Source organism: Anguilla rostrata, chromosome 6 (assembly GCF_018555375.3).
Source record: "Anguilla rostrata isolate EN2019 chromosome 6, ASM1855537v3, whole genome shotgun sequence".
NCBI lineage: Eukaryota > Metazoa > Chordata > Actinopteri > Anguilliformes > Anguillidae > Anguilla > Anguilla rostrata.
The window spans coordinates 11,311,765-11,332,476 of record NC_057938.1 but is presented as its reverse complement, the minus strand read 5'-3'; the positions used below and the strand labels follow the sequence as shown (position 1 = coordinate 11,332,476).

At 44.1% G+C, this 20,712-nt stretch overlaps 1 protein-coding gene across 1 annotated transcript in view; it reads left to right on the top strand.

Moving 5' to 3' along the window:
* Nucleotides 1-18,411, top strand: part of LOC135256514 (transcription factor HES-1-like) — a 53,674-nt gene extending 35,263 nt beyond the window's left edge. The window contains exons 2-5 of the mRNA XM_064338346.1: nucleotides 16,592-16,702; nucleotides 16,833-16,928; nucleotides 17,129-17,216; nucleotides 17,606-18,411. Of these exons, the coding sequence (XP_064194416.1) occupies nucleotides 16,592-16,702; nucleotides 16,833-16,928; nucleotides 17,129-17,216; nucleotides 17,606-18,111 (801 nt within the window). The 3' untranslated portion in view covers nucleotides 18,112-18,411. The remainder of the gene's footprint in view (nucleotides 1-16,591; nucleotides 16,703-16,832; nucleotides 16,929-17,128; nucleotides 17,217-17,605) is intronic.
* Nucleotides 18,412-20,712: the final 2,301 nt, after the last annotated feature.

The following is a 20,712-nucleotide window of genomic DNA, read 5'->3' as shown; positions in this document are numbered from 1 at the left end:
AAACATTACTTAAATGCACAAACTGGTCAGTGTAATAGCTGAACTCGATGTAATGGAAGTATGGAGCGGGAATGTGGGCAGTGTGAATTAGTCAGCCCGTTGCTATGTCAGCGAGGCCCGGGTTCGGTCTGCCCCGGGCCCGAGCGCTGGAGCCTCCCGGAGGAGGCGGGGGCGTTAGCCCGCTCCCAGAGAGGCTGGATTTATCACGGCCGCGCTGCCCACCTGTAGCCCCGCCTCCGCAGCTGCTGCGGCTGTCTGAGAACCAGGACAGAGGCACGCTGGGCCTGACCGGGTGACCTGCAGACAGGGTCCCGCTGTCCCTGGTCATCTGAGAGAGGGAGAGAGAGAGAGGCGGTGCAGGTGGGGCGATCCCCCTGTGCTCGGCTGCTCACGCGAGGAATGCAGCTCCCCCTACTCTGAGCGCTAAGCTATAGGGGCCTTAGGACTGCAGGCCATTCTTCACTGGGAACATGCTAATATTAACAGCTGTGCGCGTGAGCTATCCTGGCTGGGTCTAGTTGTTACATATCTTCATTGTGTCATTGTGTTCCTGTTTTTTACTGGACACCCCCCCCCCCCACACACACACACACACAACATTTGCCAAAACAAAGTAGATGCCTGTTAGTAGTTAGACCTATGACATTATTAGTTTGGTTTAATTGAATTTGCTGCTAGACTTTAGTGCTGATGAAAGATCCCCTTGCTGCAGGGGGACTCCTGTTTAGCATATTACTCTTTAAAACTCCCGTTTTACAGGCCCCATGAACATTTCTTATTAGGTAATAAACAGGTGTGGTCTCACAGCTGGCATAGCTGAAAGCAGTAATCTTCCTCAGTTCTGGGTGACACACTCCACCCTTCCTTCCTCCTTGTTTATGAGGGGCGAAGGAGTGTTAAAGGCTGTCAATCAAAACGATGTTATTCAATCTCTGTAAACACAAGTCTGGTCCCGATGTATTTCTGCCATATTCATGGTCATAAAAGTGATCAAAGAGTGAGCTTGTTTTTTTACTACGTGGCTTAAAATCGCTAAAACTCATCAAAAAAGATCCCAATGGAACTTACAGAACGTAAAGCTGAGCTGCTTAAATATTTGAACAGCTTCCAAATGGTATTGTGTTTTTTATCTTTATAGTGGAACTCAGAGAGCGATAGAGAAATCTGTAAAAGTACTTCAATAAAGCGATATTACTTTTTGGCAGAATAATTTAGCCTACTCAACTGTATGTAAAAAGTTATTGATGGGAAGTACTGGCTTTTATTCCATTTAAGTTTTCGATTGTTGCTTTGCCACCGCTGCTTTTAGGAGACTGGCCTCTTAGACAGTGACGGGTTCAGAGAAACGGGTTCAGAGTACTGAGTAAGCTCTCTTTCTCTGTTGCTCTGTGTTTTCTGCTTCTCGGTTCTGAAATCCAATTAGTGCTTTGCGTGCAGACGGGCAGCAGCTCCGGTGCAAAACTCTTTTGATGATTTAATTGCGAGTGACAGCCCTACGTCAGGAAACCTTTGGTGTTCCCGCGGCGGATGGAGTCGCTCGCTCACCTCCCCGTCAAAGCTGCAGAGCTGCAGGGGAATCGCTCTGTTCCAACCCGCAACGCCAACGTTCCTCCATATTCCGGTTTCATCAGCCGGAACGTCGGACTTCTGTAGGACTGAGGAGTTTACTGGAAGTTTTCCGTGAGATACTGTATTATTACCACATATCATGCGTCGTCCCCAATAAATTTCATATCCAGAGGTATCCAAGTGTAAAGCATTCATGGAATGAACACAAGTGCTTCTGTAACTAAATTTATGAATAATCTGTGATACAAGAGTAACTGCTTCAACTAATAAGTTGTATAAAAAGCATTGCTATGTATGCTGCGTGCCTGTAGCACTGAAAAGCTGATTTAAGGCAGCGGGGAACGATTAGCTTCTGGCAAATTAATTTAAGATTACAGAGTTAAAGGAGGAGAAATGTGTCGTTTGTCACATGGGCCCGAGGCTGAAAGGAAGGGGAGAGAGCTCTCCCGGTTTGACGCAGATGCCTTCGCAGCACGCGGGGATGGGGCCGGAGCAGGCTGGGTGACCTCCATCCTCCCCCTGGCTCCGTCAGGAAGATCACACATTCTCTGTCACAGCGGTTCACATCAGCCCTGCCCGCGTCCGTCCATAATCCCCCTTCTGTAACATTAATTATAAACTGCCCCTTTGTGCCCCGGGGCCCAACCATGACTTTCCCAGGACAATTAGAGTTACTTAGTTTAAAAAGGAGGGGAAAGCCGAGCGCAACGGAATGTCTTTTCCGTACTCCTGGGCAGGATGGCCGGAGGCGAGGCGGCGTGGATTACTCCGGCTCTCGGAGGGAGGGGCGATTGGCCGATGTGTGGGAAAAGGAGCCCCGTTGTACTCGGAGTAATCGCCCCCCCCCCCAAATCTCTCCCAGCGGCCGCGTGATTTAATAGACCACTGAGTTGCTAAATCTTCCCTGACCAGCTACTGCTTCCTGTTCGGCGTTGCTTGAACTCTGGGTGCCCATACTGTGAGGGAGAGCCAGGAGTGGGAGTTTGGATGTGGTGGGGAGGATGGGGGAGAAGGGGTGCTCAAGCTCCTCGGTTTACCCTTTTGCAGCGAGGGTCAATGGGCCATGTGTGGTGGCTCGTATTGGTCCCTGCACCCTGGTCCCCACCGCCAGCTGTCACTTTGTATATCGTTTGATCTTCTGTGTCCCTGTTTGATTGGGGTTGATGGCTCCTTTGATAAGAATCTGACTGATACTGTTGTCCGGAGCTGGTTTCAAAGAGCTTGTTTCAATCCAGGTAAAGCCCCTCACCCCAGGACATGAGATAAAAATGCTAATGATGTCACACCCACAATATGACCCCATGACCTTGTGATAGAGAACCCAGTGAGTTCTCAGCCAGGAAGTACCGATTGCCCCTGAATATCTTTAGCCGCGTTTCCACCAAAATTACCCGGAACTTTCAGTCCCAGGAACTACTTTACCAGGAACTAAAAGGTTCCTTCAGCCAATGGTTGTCTGCGTTTCCACCGGGGTCTAAAGTACCGCGAAGATTAGGCAAATTAGCCCACTGACGTTGTCGTCGGTACATCTGTCATATTATTTCTTCTGTAACCCCATACTACCACCGAAGTAGCCTACATTATTTTCTAATAACCAGCCCGGAGGGGTTTATTCCACTTATATACAACGGGTTACCAACAATTACTATATATGGTTACTTTTGTATTTATTTATTTTCATATCCTCTCAAACACATTTATTAACATCAGAAAACATGCACACGTTGTAAACAATTAGCTGTTTTATTACTTTCTCGTCGTCAATTCCATATAGGCTAATCGCAAAATGACAAGAATAGAACGAAAACTCGGACTTGCGTGAAAATGTAAATTAGTAGTGGTACAGCCACCGTTTGCTTTCCTTCGAAGTTACTGCTAGCCGAGCAGCGAAGTGTGCCCTCCAGATGCGAACCATGCACCATAAATTAGTCCATAGTCTTCCTGGTCTTTTCGTGGAATTGAAAAATGGCAGTAAAATTGAGTAAAATTAACGGCAGTCTGAAAAAGCTAAAGGGAAGATTACTAGAATTAATCTGATATTTTACCCGGATAAAAAGTGCGGAAGGTGATTTCCAGTTTGCTTGTACTGTATCACCAATGTTAATTATGCAGAACTACCGCATACCTCACATAACTGTATCAAACGTTTTGAGTCAATTACAACGGGCTAACAAAGAAAATCCGGAAGAAAATATTCAGCAACCGAATTAATCCGTTTGAGTGTTTTGGTAGCCTACGTAATATGCTGTCCCAGCACGAATGCTTAGCATTTTATAAAACGAATACTAAAGCAAGAAAAGAACAGAAGAGCACACCTTATAATTCCAAGACGTTGATAGGCTATAACCAAAAGTAGGCTACTGCGCCGCATAACATACAAGTTTGATTTGAAGTTATTATGAAAATAAATTGGTTTATTTTCAAACATGGCGGGTAATGGCGGAAAATAAATACAACACAAACGCTACGAGTACTCGACCAATCAGAAATGTTCAGCGCTGCAAGCTCCACCCAAAAGGTTCCTGTACTTTCGGAAAGTACTACCCCCCGAGCAGGAACGTTTTGGGGGGTAAAACAAAGCCCCCAGAACTAAATTTAGACCCTAGTTCCTGCGGTGGAAACGCACTGAGTTCCTCAAAAGGTTCCTAGTTCCGGGGTATAGTTCCTGCGGTGGAAACGCGGCTTATTAGACTCAGTAAGACCTGATGAGAAACTATCCAGCTATAAAATCAGTCCTATTCTTCACTTTATGGAAAATCAGTAAGCAGGAGTGGGAAATTGGAAGCAATACTTTCATTAGAAACACAGACTCTACCTTTTTCACTTCTATTCATTTTTATCAGGGAAAATGTTGAGTTGGCTTCTCAAGCCAAACCATCATTTCCACTTCAAACGTACAGCATTTTTTTAGCTGAAATAATCTTTTAAATAATCCGCTGAAATTGGTGAGGGTTCCATCCCCTTGCATGTGGAACTGTGTTCAGCAATACCTTTGAAATTCCATTGTTTATGTAATAAAAAGTGAAGTCAGTAGGAGTTGCATTACTGCAGTTGGCGTGAGCTCTTCCTGCAGCATGTCCTGTTGCCCTCTGTGGTTATGGGGAACATATGTGAATGTTCTTGTCGCAGACATAAACATTTCACGAAGATAATGTTCCACCACGTGTGGAACGCCTAGTAGACAGGTTTACATGATGCACACCAAGTTTGTGTCCATTACACGTATTTCTTCAGTTTGTCTAGTAGGAATGACAGTGGGGACATCAAGGCTGATATTTCTCAGCTTGGAATGCTGAATGCCTAAATGTATCTGTGGGCCTGTCTCATTGGTGCAGTATCCTGTGTGAATTTGGGAGGGAATAGCGTGAGGTCATCTGACGGAGATCACAGACTGCACAGCTGACAAGGCTCGGCAAGGCACGATACTGGCCCTTGCCAGGAGGTGTTGCCAGGGCGATGGTATTGAGTGATGGGATTGAGTGATTATTAACAGTTTATTTATGGAACGAAGGGTGAAAATTTAGTGGTATGGCTTCAGGGTCTCAGTCCGAACATACACTGCCGGAGCAAGTCGAAATAATTCCCAGGAGCAGAGGGAAGAGTTTTCGGATGGCTGTAGGTGAATCCACTGCTCTGTCGGTACTCAAGTCACAGAAAGGTGAGATAGTGAAAGACTGCCTTGTCTGTGTATGGCAGCGTGAATGAGACACTGGTCTCAGATGTGTAGGCTAGCGCTGGCGTCTGTCCCTGTAGGCAGGTGAATATATAGACTCCGAATAGGTGGGGGGGTTGAAGGGTCAACCCTGACAGAGCCTCAATGAGAGGGCTGTCGTCTCGTCGTACAGAGCCAGCCCCCTGGGGGAAACGAGACGGGTGAGGTCATTCGTGTGTGGGGTGTGGGCGTGTGGGCGTGCGAGAGATTGTGTGAATGAGCCGGGATACAGAAGCTGCCTGGCACTCAAGGTCAGCCTTGATATCAAAGGAGTGCTCAAGACCAGCTGCGGGGAACTTGTGTCATATGTTACTCTCCTCGCTCAGATAACGTGCAAGCACAATTGTTTGCGTTCATCAGTCAGGCCACCTGCTTTTTAAAAATTTTGGTTTTTGCAAGTTTTGATTTCCATCTTAATGCCTATGTATATAAGTGTATAAGTCATAAGTATATCAGGCTTCTGAGTGGTTAAATCTGAAAATTAGTTGCAACGTCTGGCCTTGGCTATGTCCGTGAGTGAGTATGTACTCACTCTGCAATCTGCATTGCTGTGCATTATCCAACCTTGTGGTTGGTGTAGGCCAGCAAGTTTCTGTGAGTTACCGTCTTACTACTGTAGTTCCACTCTCCTTCAGTACTGCAGCAAGGTTCTGCAAGTTACCATCACAGTACTGTAGTTCCAGTCTCCTGCAGTTGGAAAATGGCTGCTGAGGCATGGGCAGAAGCATTGGTGGAGTGCATGTGCTTCACATGCTTTGCTCCTTGCACAGGTGTGGATGGCTCAGCTGAGCCTAAAGAGCCATAATTTGTGATTCCAATGAATAACAGGCAAGGAATTATGCTCAGAGGAAAATGAAATAAAATCAGAAGAATCCCTAGAGAAGCTGAAAAAATAAAGCACACCAGCACACCAGATTTCAGTTATAATAATTTAAAATATCTACATTATGCTATTTTAGCCGAGTCGGTGGAGCCTTGAACGTAATGCTTTCTAGGAGCAAAAAACGCATCGCTTGCATGTGTGTGTGTTTGTGATGTCTGGGAGGCCAAATCATTTGCCTTATAAGTATTTGGCACCAGCGCTTGACCTTTGTAGAGCTGAAGGAATATGACAGCTGTGGACTTCAGAGGCGGAGCGGCGGAGACAAAAGCCGCGCAGAACGCAGGCCTCCGCCGAGCAGTCAGCTCGCCATCAGTGTCAGTCGGCATTCTTGGCAGGACAGTTTGATTTCCACTTTTCAAATTAAGCTTTTTGTGCTGATAACAGGGCGGCCAAATTGAAATTGGCAGCTCTACAATCTGCAGACAATGGTCCGGGCGCAGGAGATCATGTGAACACCCCAATCCCCCCCCCGCCCCCCACCAAAAAAAGGGGAGGGTAAAAAAAAAAAAATCTAATCTTTGTCACAGTGGAGAAGAAAGAGGAAAAGAAAGGAGGGGAGGAAGGCAGGGAGGAGAGAGCAGGGAGGAGGGAGCAGGGAGGAGAGAGCGGCGAGCGCCGTGTCGGTAATGGGAACGGTGCAGTGGCGGGGCGGCGGCCCTTTAATGTTCCTGGCAGCGGACCAGCCGAGGTCTCGGGGTTATCCTGGCTTTGCAGACTCCCACGGGAAGTGTGCAGGAGGCTACACTTCTTCCAGCGGAGAGGCTAATGCACGTGGGGCGTAGTCTGGGGGAATGGAGGAGGAGGGGGGGGGGGGGGCTTCTCGCTCGGCGCGGCCCCGACCTTGCGGCAGGTAGGAGGGTCCGTCAGATCTCCCAAGGCCCCCGGCGCTCCCCGGCGTAAGCCTCGCTCGCACGGAAGTGGGGAGGTGTGTATCGGGAGAGCCCCCCTTTTGAGTTTTGCGGTTCCCTGCCAAAATGTTGTGGAGGCAATGCGCATCCCACGCCTGCAATTAAAGTTCCCCCTCAGTGTGAAAATGGAGCTTTTGGAGTGGAATTATAGACTGAGCGTACAGTGGGATCTTTTTGGTCCATAGCCATTCCCCCTTCTCATCGTAATGTACCTGTTTCAGCAGCAAAATGCAAAAGCTGAACACGTGTCTGCTCAGACACGCCCCCGTTAATAACATTAAGAATAATTAAGATTTCTTGCCTCCTAACTGTACGGCACCATTATTGGGTGGTTCCACATTATTTCAACTGTAAGCGATTTCCTAAAGGAACCTCCACTAGGAAATTTTTTAATGCTATAAACTTTGTTTATAAAAACAACAGAGCAGTGTACTGTGGAATTGCTGGTTCTTTGACTCTAAAGTCTCTCTTTCTGAAGGGGAGTTCACTGTTCTTGATATCCACAGAGATGGTTTCATGGTCATTGGTTGGTATTAACGTACTTGCTTTAAGTGGAATGCCTTGGTTTCAAATCAAATCGTGAATTGTTGAAAACCACACTGCTGGACACCAAAGACTGTGAACTTTCCCTTCAAAAGGAAGACTTTAGCCGCAGATAGTGCACTGTACTATTGTGCCATTGTGTTTTAAATGGGAACCAAATGAGCAATATTCTTAATTTACCATTCTCTGCATTTAATTTAACAGCTTCAAAGCGTCTAGTCAGTGAAGCTGTTCTACTTGTAGTGATCTCATTCTTTGGATAAATGGTGAACCACTGGTCCAATTTTATTGAGTATGCAATGAATTATTCCCATTGGACTTTTTCCAATGATACTCCTTTCTTGTTCAGCATTTGCTATCTGCTGCTTGTGGTCATTTGAAGGTGTCTGTAACCCTTGAGAGTTCTCCCAGTTTCTTGGGAAACTGAAATTTGCTGGTCAATGATCGGCAAGACCCCAGAAGCGTATTTTTGACCTGCCAGGGGACTTTATTATTTACTCAAGGCAGAGTCAGTTTTATTGCTAAGTTTAATTACATTTTAGCTCTGTTGAGGCAGGCCAAGAAGATGTAGTCTCTTTGGCCACAGCATTGTCAATTTTATTTGATTATTATGGTAAACAAATGTATTTTTAAAGAGATAGCTGATAAAAGGCCTTGTATCCACTATCCTATAATCTTGTGGAAGCAAAGTGAGCTAGTGAATAATCAACAGGTTCCCAGAATCTTAGCTGCAGTGGTGGCTTGTGAGCATTGTACAGATGAGGTGCTAAACTGATTGTCGCTCACAGTGCGCTCATGAGTGCTTTGCTTGATTTAAAAAATCATACCAGCTGATGGGTAATTCCTATTTCTATGACAGAATGTTTATGAATTATCATTGTTGTTGTGGTAGTTTCATCAGTAGTAGTTGCAGTAATTGAAGCATAACTTGAAGTGCTGTCCAGATATGATATCATGCAAAAACAAGGGCGTAGGTGCAGAACATGCATAATAAGCATCAAGCCACATAAAACGGTGGTGGTGTAAGTGTTCAGCCAATGAGATGCAAGAATGTGCATGTGCTATGGAAGTATACCAAGTTAACCACATTAATCAAATGATCTGAGCAGTTGGAAAATCTCATGAAATGCAGATTATCTGATTTGTAAATCTGGTTTGTTTGCAAGACTCAATCTAGGTTTGACCTCAGAGCTCTTTGTGATGGGCAGCAACCAGACGATTTACCTCAGAAGTTGAAACGTTGTCTTTGTAATGATGGAATTGATTTTTCTCAATGTCTTATCATTTAATTACTCTTATTTGATGTGAAGGAAGAACTCAGCCACTGGAGATGAGGAGGAAGGGAATTAGCTGTTGGGTGATAAAGATTATTTTGCTATTTGATTCTGTTTGTTAATCAAGCCAACCAATAGAAAACAGATTGAGTGCAGGACATCAGTTTAAAGGGTATGATGGTTGATTCACCTGTTTTGAGTTTGTGAATCACCACTGCGTAGCTGAATGAGTATATATGACCTGTGATAGTGCCATCGCTTAATTTTCCAGTGTATTCACACCAGTCACTGATCAGGTGACCTGATTTTTTTTAAAAACATCTGAACCTAGTTTTATCTTTACACCAGTTTAAAATGCACACTTGTGTCCATGTTCTCCAGATTTCATGCCTAAACAAACATGCAAAAGAAGGATTCAAAATGGATTTCATTGTGGATCCTATAACTGTACTGCACTAATGCACCACTCAAGAGCCCAAACTCCGACCAGCTTTCATTTTAAATTAAGACGTTTTAGGATAGAGCTTTGGTGCATTGACGGGAATTCATATTTTTAGCAGATTTAAATAGAGTTTTTGCAACCTGATGTTCTTACTTCCATCAGGATCTACAATAAATTAAACCCCTTGCAAGTGTGTATTTGAGCTCTGCTCTGGTAGTGGCTGCTTGCTAATTTCGGACATGTGTGCACACGCACACAAGCACGCCCACACACACACACACACACACGTACATATTTGCTTTATCTTACATCTGGAAAATTGTAGTCTCATCTTTACTTCTGTGATAATAATGTAATTAAATATGCCTCCTCCAGTTACTTTATTATCACTATTTACTATTCATTTCACCTGCCATTATCGTTTTTGCAAAATGTCCTCTTAAGCACTTTGAGAAAGTTCCTTGGTAATTGTTTAGCACTGGAAGCCGTTTTTATATTTCAGCCCAGCCTTACAGTGACAGTGCTGCGTCTGTGTTCAGGTTTTCATCAGTGGCTCTGAATGTTTTTCGTGGCTCATTTTGGCTCGTCTTCCCTACAGCAGCCAGTCTGTGAAATGCTAACTGAGCATCTTCAATTATTGCTGTCGTTTCTTCTTCTGTGCGGCATTAAAACGGAAGACCAGAACGAGGAAGATTATTAAAAAGATGACCGTCTGTTTTTTTCCCCCGCTGTTTGCGTACACAAAGCATTTGCCAATTACAGAGAATGATTCCCTGCTGCTGACAGATAAATAGGGCCTGTGTCTTCAAAGCTGGCTTCTTACTTCCTGTCAACTACAGAACCCCTTAAGAAAGGAATTGATAGATTTATGCGCCTGTAATGGAAATGCACGCTATTTCCTGACGCTGATAGCCGGTGCATTCACAGTGCACTTTGTGAATGGGGACCTGAAGGCTGCTGGATCGCAAATGACTTCTCAACTTGCACAATTCCAATCGAAGGAGGGCCCATCTAACTGAGTCCACATATTACCGTGAAACAATCTTGCTTTAAGTTCCTTACAGCTAACACTACTGCAATAAGGATTTACTGTGGCAATTTAGACGAGATAGTGCTCAAAATTTGTGATTACAAAGATTCCATCTATCTGGAAGTATTAAGAATTGTGTTGGCTTTATGAACTAATATCAATTTGTTGGTGTAAAGGCCATGGACAAGATTTACTTGAAGTTGTCTTCAGAAAGAGACATCTTCCTCTGTCTTTCCCACCTTTCTCTAGTCTTATTTGCCATATCACTAGCAGTAACAGGGATCTTTGTGGGTTTCACTGGCCTGCATGCCATGTACTTGACACAGGTTGGGGCTGGGGTGGAGTTACAGTCTCTTGTTTTGAGCTGTACCCCCCCCCCCCCCCAGGTTGGGGCTGGGGTGGTGTTACAGTCTTTTTTTGAGCTGTACCCCCCCCCCCCAGGTTGGGGCTGGGGTGGAGTTACAGTCTTGTTTTGAGCTGTACCCCCCCCCCCCCATCTTGAGGAGAGGAGAGTCCTGTGAGAACGCCTCATCCAGGGCTTCCATTATGCATTGAAAGGGCCTTTGATTTCCCAGTGTGGAGTTTTCTCAGTGTCGTCTTGAAAATGACCGTTTTTGGGCCTTCATTCATATGACTTGCACTGTTTTTTTACTGTGATCCGACTGCCGCTTTACAGGCCCTCTGTGTGCATGTTCTCTTAGGAGAGATGCACGCGGAGAGGGGCCACGTTTCCCAGTCCTGTTTGCCCTGTTGTTGGAACCTCTCATTCAGGCTGTTAGACAAATCTGTTATTCAATCTGCTCAGATTAATATTTACCATATTTCTCAGCAATTCCTAAATAATACTAATGCTAAATAATACAATTCCTAAATAATACTAATGATATTTCTGGCATCTCAGTCTCCACTCTGAGTTTTATGGAGTTTATAATTTATTACAGTTCTTATAGTTCTTGTTGAATCTCTCACAGCTGACTCTCGTACATGAGTCTTTTACTGATGACAAATGATTTGGTAAAAATAATTGCATACATTCTGGGGTGTTACCTAACTTCTGTTTGAGAAAGGGAACGATTGCTTTTACTATGAGTTTATATTAGGATTTAATTTAAGAAAATATGTTTTCATCCGAAAAGCACAGCTAATATTTTTTCGATTTGCTGATGGGGTCTATCTGACTCCTCGCATGCTTTAAAATAAATCATATCTGATGACATGACTTGTGCTGTGATTTCAGGGCGCACTGGGTTTCTTTTGCACATGTTCTAGGGAATGCTCTGTTGTAATTCATGTCTGTAGGTTCATTGCGGATGTGCTTTTCTGGGACACTGTACAAGAATATAGGGTCCATCAGCCTTGGGCTGCTCATTTTAGGGGATGATACCAAAATTCAGTTAAACTTACAGGAATTATGTCTTGTCTTACTTTTATTAGCAGGCTTGCTTCTCTTTTAAAGAGCATTGATGGGCTTGGTGAAGACTCCAATTAATTTCAGATAATCTTGGCAGGCATATTTTCGAAACCATGAACTTGGCCAGAGAAAGCCACTTCGACATTTTGTCAGGTGTTCTTAATTATTGATCTGAGGTTTAGTTTTTATTTTAGTTTTTTTTTTTTGGTTCCCTGTGGGTGCCCTTAATAGCTCTTGATATTCATTTCATGTTTATGTTCTGTATATATCAAAAATTCAATAAAGATATACACACTAAATACAAAAATAAGTAAATAAATCGTAGCAATGTGCATTATAATTCCAGGACATAAAGCATAAAGGAATCCGTTCAAAATCCACATAAGGCTTTGCTGTAAATATTCTCTTCCCGTGCCAAAGCATGCGCTCAGTTTATCTCTTAAGGGCTGTGGATGCAGGAGACCTACAGTGATCTTTGCAGTCGACACTGCCGCCTCCCCAGCCCACCAGCCCTCCAGCAGCGCACCCCTCTCGCTCGCTGCTCTCCGCCTTGCTGTCTGGTGGCTATGCTCCGACGCTGCACTGTGCTTCGCGAGGCGGTTGTGTGCGCGTTCAGTCAGAAAAATATCTGGAGAGAATCCAATCCGCAATCTCCCCAGCCCGTCCAACAAACGCGCTGGGTTAAGGGATAGGGCAGAGCTTTGATCGCCACTACGATTCAATGTGTATCCCTGGCGGCATTTGTGTATCCGTCGCCTTCCGTTCACTCCGTCTTTGGTTCAAAAACAGGCAAACACCCACATGAATGTGCGCACACACGCTCGCTCGCACGCACACACACGCACAGGGAGAGAGAGTATGCAAACGTTGTGTACTGAACCAAAATGCAAACCAGTGTAGTTGTTCTTCTCCCATTGATAAACAATTCTCTCAATATTATCTTGAAACTGTTTGACTAAACCAACTTTGTGTGTGTGCGTGTGCGTGCGCGCGCGGGGGTGTGTTATCTGTGAAATAACTTCATAATTGATCTTAACTAACTGTAGTTAAATAACTGTACTCCTTTGGTATAAGCGGTCAGAATTTAGTTTGGTCTTATGACCATGACCAATTTGTCGGCACTTCAGAGAAAAGTGTGAGGATTCTCGTCCTTGAATAAAAACAGGCCTTGGTGATACCCTTCTGCCCTAACTCGTCATACATAACGTGTTATCTCACTTTTTTTGTTTTCTGCATCTATGAATCTTCTTTTCTGTCCTGCTGTTTGCCGCTTCTGCTTGGTTAGTGAGGTGCGCAGAGATCACACATTACATGAGGCCCCACCGTTATAAAGTCTGCCGGTTATTGCAGCCCAGATTGTTTAGGAGCGTGGTATCTCGTGTTTTCTCACGTACTTCATCTCCGCTATCGCTCCTGATTGCATTATTGCAGTGTGGAGGTCCATGTTCGAGAACCGTCAATAAAGATATGACCATGGGAAAGAGAGGCGGCAGAAAGTGTGTCTACCCCCAGAACACAATGGCAATCGCACCGAAGTCGTCCGCAACCGAATTTCCTCATTAACCAGACACGCTATGGTTCTCTTTACTTTACGATTTCACGCCTTGGCTTTGTAGTTGTATGCAATATTTACAATAATGAATGTTACGGTTATTTTTAATATTATAACTCTCTTTTATTGTTGTTGTAGAAAAAGTAGGCAATTCAAAGTTTGAATGGAGAATTGTCCATCATTCCTAATGTCTGATTACATTTAGTATGCCTCAGCGGTATAACTGTGGAGTAAAGCATAGAAAGACTATTGGTTGCCCGTGCCGAAAATCCATGATCAATTGCACCTGTAACACATTTATTGTCAGTTTGTCCATTTATTTCCCATACCGTGAAATGAAAACAAGGTTTCATTTAACACATGGTCAATGGTTAAAGTGAAACACTGGATTTTGCTATTTATTTAATAGGAAGGAAATCTCAAGCCAAAAAAGGCAGCATGTGTTAAAATGTTTAAATAGCTGGAGAATGGAAACGCGTGTTATATTGTGGGGATAATATCTAAAAATAAAAAAATAAAAAACGTTCTGTTTCACAACTACTTAAAATGTTCCCTCATGTTGAAAGAAGTATTTATTCGCATGCATAAAACGTAGCTAAAGCTTTTCATTTTAAGAACATTACTATTAAATATGTCAAATCTTGTGTTCATTTATCCGAAAATCTGTATACATTTCTATCAGCTTGTGGGATATTGTTTCCTCGTCCATTATGGGCGCGAGTGAGACCATTTTAATTCAGTTATGTGACCCCCACTGCTGGATTTTAAGTGAGCCAATAGTATTTGAGTCCAACTGTAGTCAGTCTACGTTTGCATAGCCAATATGTCGCAACTCTAGCCTGGATATTACGTGAGGAAACCGCCGATATGCGGATATTCTCGCCATTCTGAATTTTTGATGTGTCAACCCTTTGATATAGTCAATTTCATTCCAAATATGAATAATACATTCAAATGTATGCATATCAGTAATTATATGGAAATGTGATGTAGATTAGATGAAGGGGAGAGGAGCAGACGCACACAAAAGGTGTTTATGGGTTCTTATTTTAACAAACAAAAAAAAAGAGATGGCAATCTTTAAGAGGGACTGATCTAAAGCCACTTTGAACAATGGCTCCAGGGAATAGAACTATTTAATCTTGCGTGCACTGATGCGGCAATCAAAGCAGAAATCGCGTAGCTGTAGGCCGGTGGAAGGAGTGTCTACCCCGGTCGCTTGCCCGCCACGTGTCGCGGAGTCTGCAGCAGCTGGAGATCACGCTGCTCAGCGGTGCAGTCTGACAGAGCAAACATCCTCCTCCCCCGCGTGCCTGCCCCTATTCGTAAAGTCTGTTAATATGCTACGTGTCACACGTTTTCAGTAAAAGACCACAAATACGCCTTCAGGAAATAACATTAAAGCATACAGTTGTAGGTAAACAAAGTCGATGCTATTCATTTTTATCACTGGGATCCTTTTTGAATAACACATTTAACTGTTACCAGCGGAGGTCATCCTATTTATACTGTTATATTGAATCGTCGTTGCTTAAGCCTTTAATTAGGCATAATAATAATAATATTATTATTATTATTATTATTATTCTATAACAATATTGGTATGGATGATCAGTGCAGTCCTATTTTGTGCACTGCAATATTCGTGCAGCCTATTTTCGTGTGGTGTTATTCCATATGAACTCAAGTGTAAGTATTTAGTAATGTAGCTGTTGTTTACGGCATTATTAATTGTGTAACTGCCGAGCGCCACCGTTCCCTCAGGTCTGGTAATGCACTGCGTTCGGCGTGCGCCTGTCCACGCAAAAAAAATAAATAAGTGGACTGGCTCACATTCCAATAAGCCTGATCCAGTTCGCAGTGGGCGTGGTTTTCCCATGCCTTAACACAGCAGCTGCTATTTACCTTCTCTCTAATATAAACCACCACCGCCACCCCCAGCTCAGAGCCAAACCTCAACCACAGCGGCAATAAAACATCCTGGCACGTGCTCCACATTCACAAAAGCGATCGCATGCCGACAGATGTCAAACTTCATGCAGCACAGTATTTTAAAGATGTAGCACAGAAATCACTGCGCGATAGAAATGATCTAGAACCATCCTGTAAACTAGACTGACTTTTTTTAGTTGTATTGCCAAGTGGAAAATAAGTTTTTTTTATTTTTTTATTTTATAGGCTAAAGGCTTCATTTTAAAATCTTTTGTAAAATGAAAGCAATTCCCCGCAATTAAGTAATTCGTTCAAAACAATACAATTTCGATCACAATAATACGGTTCATACTGCAGAAGAATGAACATTGTCTATTTGCGCAATATAATAACAATAATAACAATAATAATAATAATAATAACCATCATCACTGTGCTGAAGAAAACATAGGCCTAATTTGTTAAAATGTTAACCAATTCTAAATGTGTCCGCCACCGCTGACAGCTCAGTGCAAAGCTCGATATCATTTTCGCACATACATTGTTTTTCCGGTTGCCTTTCAGAAAACAACGCAACTGGCAGAGACACCCCTGTTACTTTACTATCTTAACTATTTATGGTCATAACGGTATGCTTGTTTAGGCGCTTAATTAGTTAGGTTTAAACTGTATTTAGTTGGCCCACCGTTAATTTTAAATAAGTAAGCCTGCATTGTGAATTGCATTACCTCAGATAGGGCGTTAAAAACCTTTATCTTAAGGACTGAAAATTAAGGGTTAATGTGTAACTGGAATGACTGACGGCAGAAGCCCGGTGGTGCCGTACGCCGGGCCGTGTGCCATTGGCCGTCCGCTCCAATACTAAAGAGCCAATGGCGGGGCACCGTCCACGAGCCGTCCTCCCCTCGGGCCGCGTGTCGTTGACGCTGATTGGTAGAAAGTTACTGTGGGAAAGAAAGTTTGGGAAGTTTCACACGAGCCGTTCGCGTGCAGTCTCCGATATAAATAAGACCGGCAAAAACTACGATCAGGCAGTTGCGTTTGTAGCACTGACATACTTACAGTGAACCTCGATCCAGTCACACCCCGACTCTCTACTGGTACCACCATTTCCTTAACAGTGTTGGCTGATATTCTCAACACTGCAGCCAATTTTGTGGAGGGAAAAAAGCTTTTTCAAATATTTTTACCATAAACTCGGATTTTCTGTTTGAAGAGGGCAAGGAAAGATAACGACAACAGCCAATTTTTCCAGAACTGACGCGACATTTCTCAGGGATCCAATTAAACGGGATTCGCAGCCTCCATCTGTTGTGTGTGGGATATTGCCTACAGAAGATGCCAGCCGATATGATGGAGAAAAACACCTCCTCGCCAGTTGCTGCAACTCCGGCAAGCATGAACACGACTCCCGACAAACCCAAGACGGCTTCGGAACACAGAAAGGTAGGCTACCTTGCAGTCGTTTCTTATGGGTTCACCATCGAGACGTTGTTCCTCATTGAAATTTGTCATCTTACTGTTTACATGCTGGCACAATTTCTCACAAACTGTTTATGCTGCTTTGTCATTTTAGTCGTCTAAACCCATCATGGAAAAACGGAGAAGAGCGAGAATCAACGAAAGCCTCGGTCAGTTGAAAACACTCATCTTGGACGCGCTGAAAAAAGACGTGAGTTGCAATGGTTATACTATTACTTAACCCAAAATTTGCAGAATTCTTTAAAATAATACTCTTGCTTGAGATGAGATTACATGCAGTGAGATCACGTGCATTATTTTCTGATACACTTGTTATAAAACAAGAAATATACTCGTCATGTGTGATTGAATACTTTTATTAATGCATTTTTTAATTCGTTTTTTATACAGAGCTCCAGACACTCAAAGCTGGAAAAAGCGGACATTCTTGAAATGACAGTGAAGCACCTCCGAAACCTCCAGAGAGTACAGATGACTGGTAAGTCCCTGTCTCTGTGTCTTCCCTGAACAGATTATAGCCTAGCTGATTTCTTCCAGACATCCGTCTGCGGTTTGGATGGCATTCGGCAGCAGTTGTACCGGTTTGGCACTTAACGCCGTTCCCACGGTCCGGGTTTATTTATAGAATCAACTTTTCTGTAGGTGGTGATTTGGAATACTAGCCTGAAGTGTCGCCTATTCCGAAGTCATATTTTGTTCGAATTCTACAAATATTAAACGCATCTACTCTTACCAGCTTAACGACGGCTTGCCTCCCGTTACCCCTTAGTTGTGGCTCAGGCACGTTCAGGAAAGCTCTTTTTTGTATACTTGATGTTGACGGAATGCGTGGCCCATCCATGACCGCATTTTAATTTCTTCCGACAGCTGCCCTCAACACAGATCCCTCCGTTCTTGGCAAGTACAGAGCGGGATTCAGCGAGTGTATGAATGAAGTCACGCGGTTCCTGTCCACCTGCGAAGGGGTGAACACCGAAGTCAGGACTCGACTCCTTGGTCACTTGGCCAGCTGCATGTCCCAGATCAACGCCATCAACTACTCCACACAGCACCAGCTTGCGGCCGGTCCACCTCAGCCGGCATTTAACCAGCCCATGGTCCAGATACCCGGCGGGTCTCCGCAGCTGAATGGTGTCTCTTGTAAGGGTGGTTCAGCTGTCGGTTTACCGTCAGATTCTTCTAAATTGTACGGCGGGTTCCAGATTGTGCCTGCTTCGGACGGACAATTCGCGTTCTTAATTCCTAACGCTGCCTTCGCAACGAGTGGACCAGTTATTCCCGTGTACGCCAATAACGTCAGCACGCCGATTCCAGCAGCGGTCTCCCCTGGCGCGCCGTCGCTGACCGCTGACTCCGTGTGGAGGCCGTGGTAGAGTGTGGCTCCGCTCTAGAGACTCTGAAAAGAACACTTATTTTTTTATTCTCCTAGAACTCAGTGAGATCTTTTAAAATTCTATTTTTTGTATTGAATTGAATGAAAGTGAAGATGATGCACTATATTTGTATATATAAGGAGAAAGTTCATATTGAAATGCGATATGTATTGCAAGTCTGTGTTTAAATAGCATTTTTATATTTGAGGTGTCTTTTTTCTCATGTGATGCCAAAGATATGTTGAATGCTCTTACATATTTCTTCCTTTTGGAAGGCAAATAAATTTTAAAAGAAATATACCAGAATTGATTGTGTCCATGTTTACGTACAGCTCGGAATAGGCCAATGTAGTGTAGAGAAATAAGTAATATAATAGACCAAAGAGCCAAAATGATTGGTTTGACTAGTTATATTGTGCATGTACTTCTGTCACTGTTGGATGGATTTTACTGTTATGTGCCCGGGCCTTGGATTTGGGTCCCAGTTGCAGCTTCTGTAGGAAAATATTTGGAAAATAGGGGCTGAAATCAACTAAACTAAAGCTATTCAGGGTGTTCTAATGCAGTCTGTACGCCTGGCTATACCACATTACACAAGTCACTTAGCCCCTTGATATAATATTATACCCCCTATTTTAATTTCACACTCTAGTGTTCCAATGACAAATTATGAATTCTATTAAAAGGCCATACCATACATTCTCTATGGCCATTCAGGAAACATTTAGACAAATACATTTCCCCTTGAAAGTACTCTTATCAAGTTTGATGTAAAATCTGTTCTGTGGCGGACGATATGTAGCCTGTTTTCTTTCAACTTTGCCATGAGGAACAGTTCGCAATATTAACATTTGAAAGCAGTTGCTGAATTAAAACTCAAGGCATCTCCATCATTCTTTGGAGATCAGATCTGCGTAGCCGAGGGGGGAATGCTGGCAGTCTGAACACGTAAAAAAGAAATGTGCTTTTTTTTTTGGAAGAGGTGGGGGGAGGGGGTGCGCCATGTAGTCAGGATGAGCCGGATGAAGCCAGTGCACTCACAAGTATCCTGTTTCAGGCCTATGAAGCACAAGACATGTCCAAACTAAAAATGGTACACATTCAAGCGCCTGGAGATTCCAGGTGCAGGGCCCGGCACTAAATCCAGTCTCTGAAGGCACTTTGAATATGGCCCTGAAGCGACCCGGGTATTTTCAGAAACAAAAAACATGCATCGGCGTGCAGGAAAGAGCGAGACCGGACAGGACGAGGGAAGACAAAAATATCCACCGTCGTGAGACATCCGGGCTCAAAAAAAAAAAACCTCAATCGCGGGTCAAAGCTTAGTGAGGGATTTTACCTCGCGTCACAAACACAGGATTCAATGCGCCTCAAGTCCTCAGTGTGAACGTGCTCACAGGAGCAAAGGAAGGGTTTGGAAGCCCTTGCTAGGGGAGTAGATACAGTTCATCTAGTACTTCAGGCTTTTTTTCTTCTAAGAATATCCCCAGTTTGTCCTCTGTGTCTGTTGTAGAAGCTATCACACACACATACAAAGTATATATTCTGAGAGAGCAGCACGATTTAGTGGTTAACAGCTGAAAAACGAAGGTTACAGGTTTAAGTCCCTGGTGATTCGGTGTTTGTTTAACTTCAGGGAAGAACTGGTTCTTTAAATATACAGCTGTGTCATTGAATAATATCCACCTTGTAAAGTGATGCGAAGCGTCATGGGTAGCGGTGTCTGCTACTGAAAGGAAAATGTATTGCCGTACAGGGGAGGGGGAAATACCAGTTATATATCAATATAGCTGTTAACGGGGGAACTTTTTCCTCCCCAGTATATAATTAAATATCAAAAATGGCCCACTAGCGCCATCTAGAAAGATGGAGGCTGATCTCGTGTAGCAGGTCATCGTGAGTATGAGGTGCTGTCTCCTCATATGGGATCACTGTGTAAAGAGTGGGTTTAGGGTTAGGATACTGGAGTTGGTGGTAGTCAGGAAATGTAAGGTCTGATGTGAATATGTGAGGGGTGCTGTAACGGATGTGTTCAGGCCTCATCCTGTGAAAACGATAAGCTTTGCGCGGAGGTCGTCTGCGTTCTTTTCGGAACGATGAAATGGCGAAACCTTGGCGAAGGCCGTGCCAGAGTAACGCAATCCCATGGTTCCGTTGGCCGAGGCCTTGCCAGAGCGCGGCCCGTCTTTGAAGAAAGAAGGAGAGGCCGATTCTGCCAGAGGGCACATGCCATCATTTTTGGTTTCCATCATGCTGTTTGTGGAGTGGGAGCTCCTTGGGTTGTGCTCAAGTGTGCCATTGCAAACCGGTACAAATGGGTGGGGAGGGGGGAGAGGGGGTCGTCTATGAGTTGGGGAGTACCCAGGGTTGCTAAGACAAAGACATAATGATATCATATTATTCTTGGACCTGGACTGTAATATTTACCACAAGTTCACTGACAATGGGACCCCTGTTTGTACCTGGTTGTCCCCCCCCCCCCCCCCCCCTTTTGACAGTGGGCCTGGGAGTGCAGGGGGCAGCGCTCCTGAGGGGAAGGGAGGCCGCTAGGCGTATCAGCGGTACCCATGTTCCCCCGGCCCTGCAGCTGTTCCAGCTCTG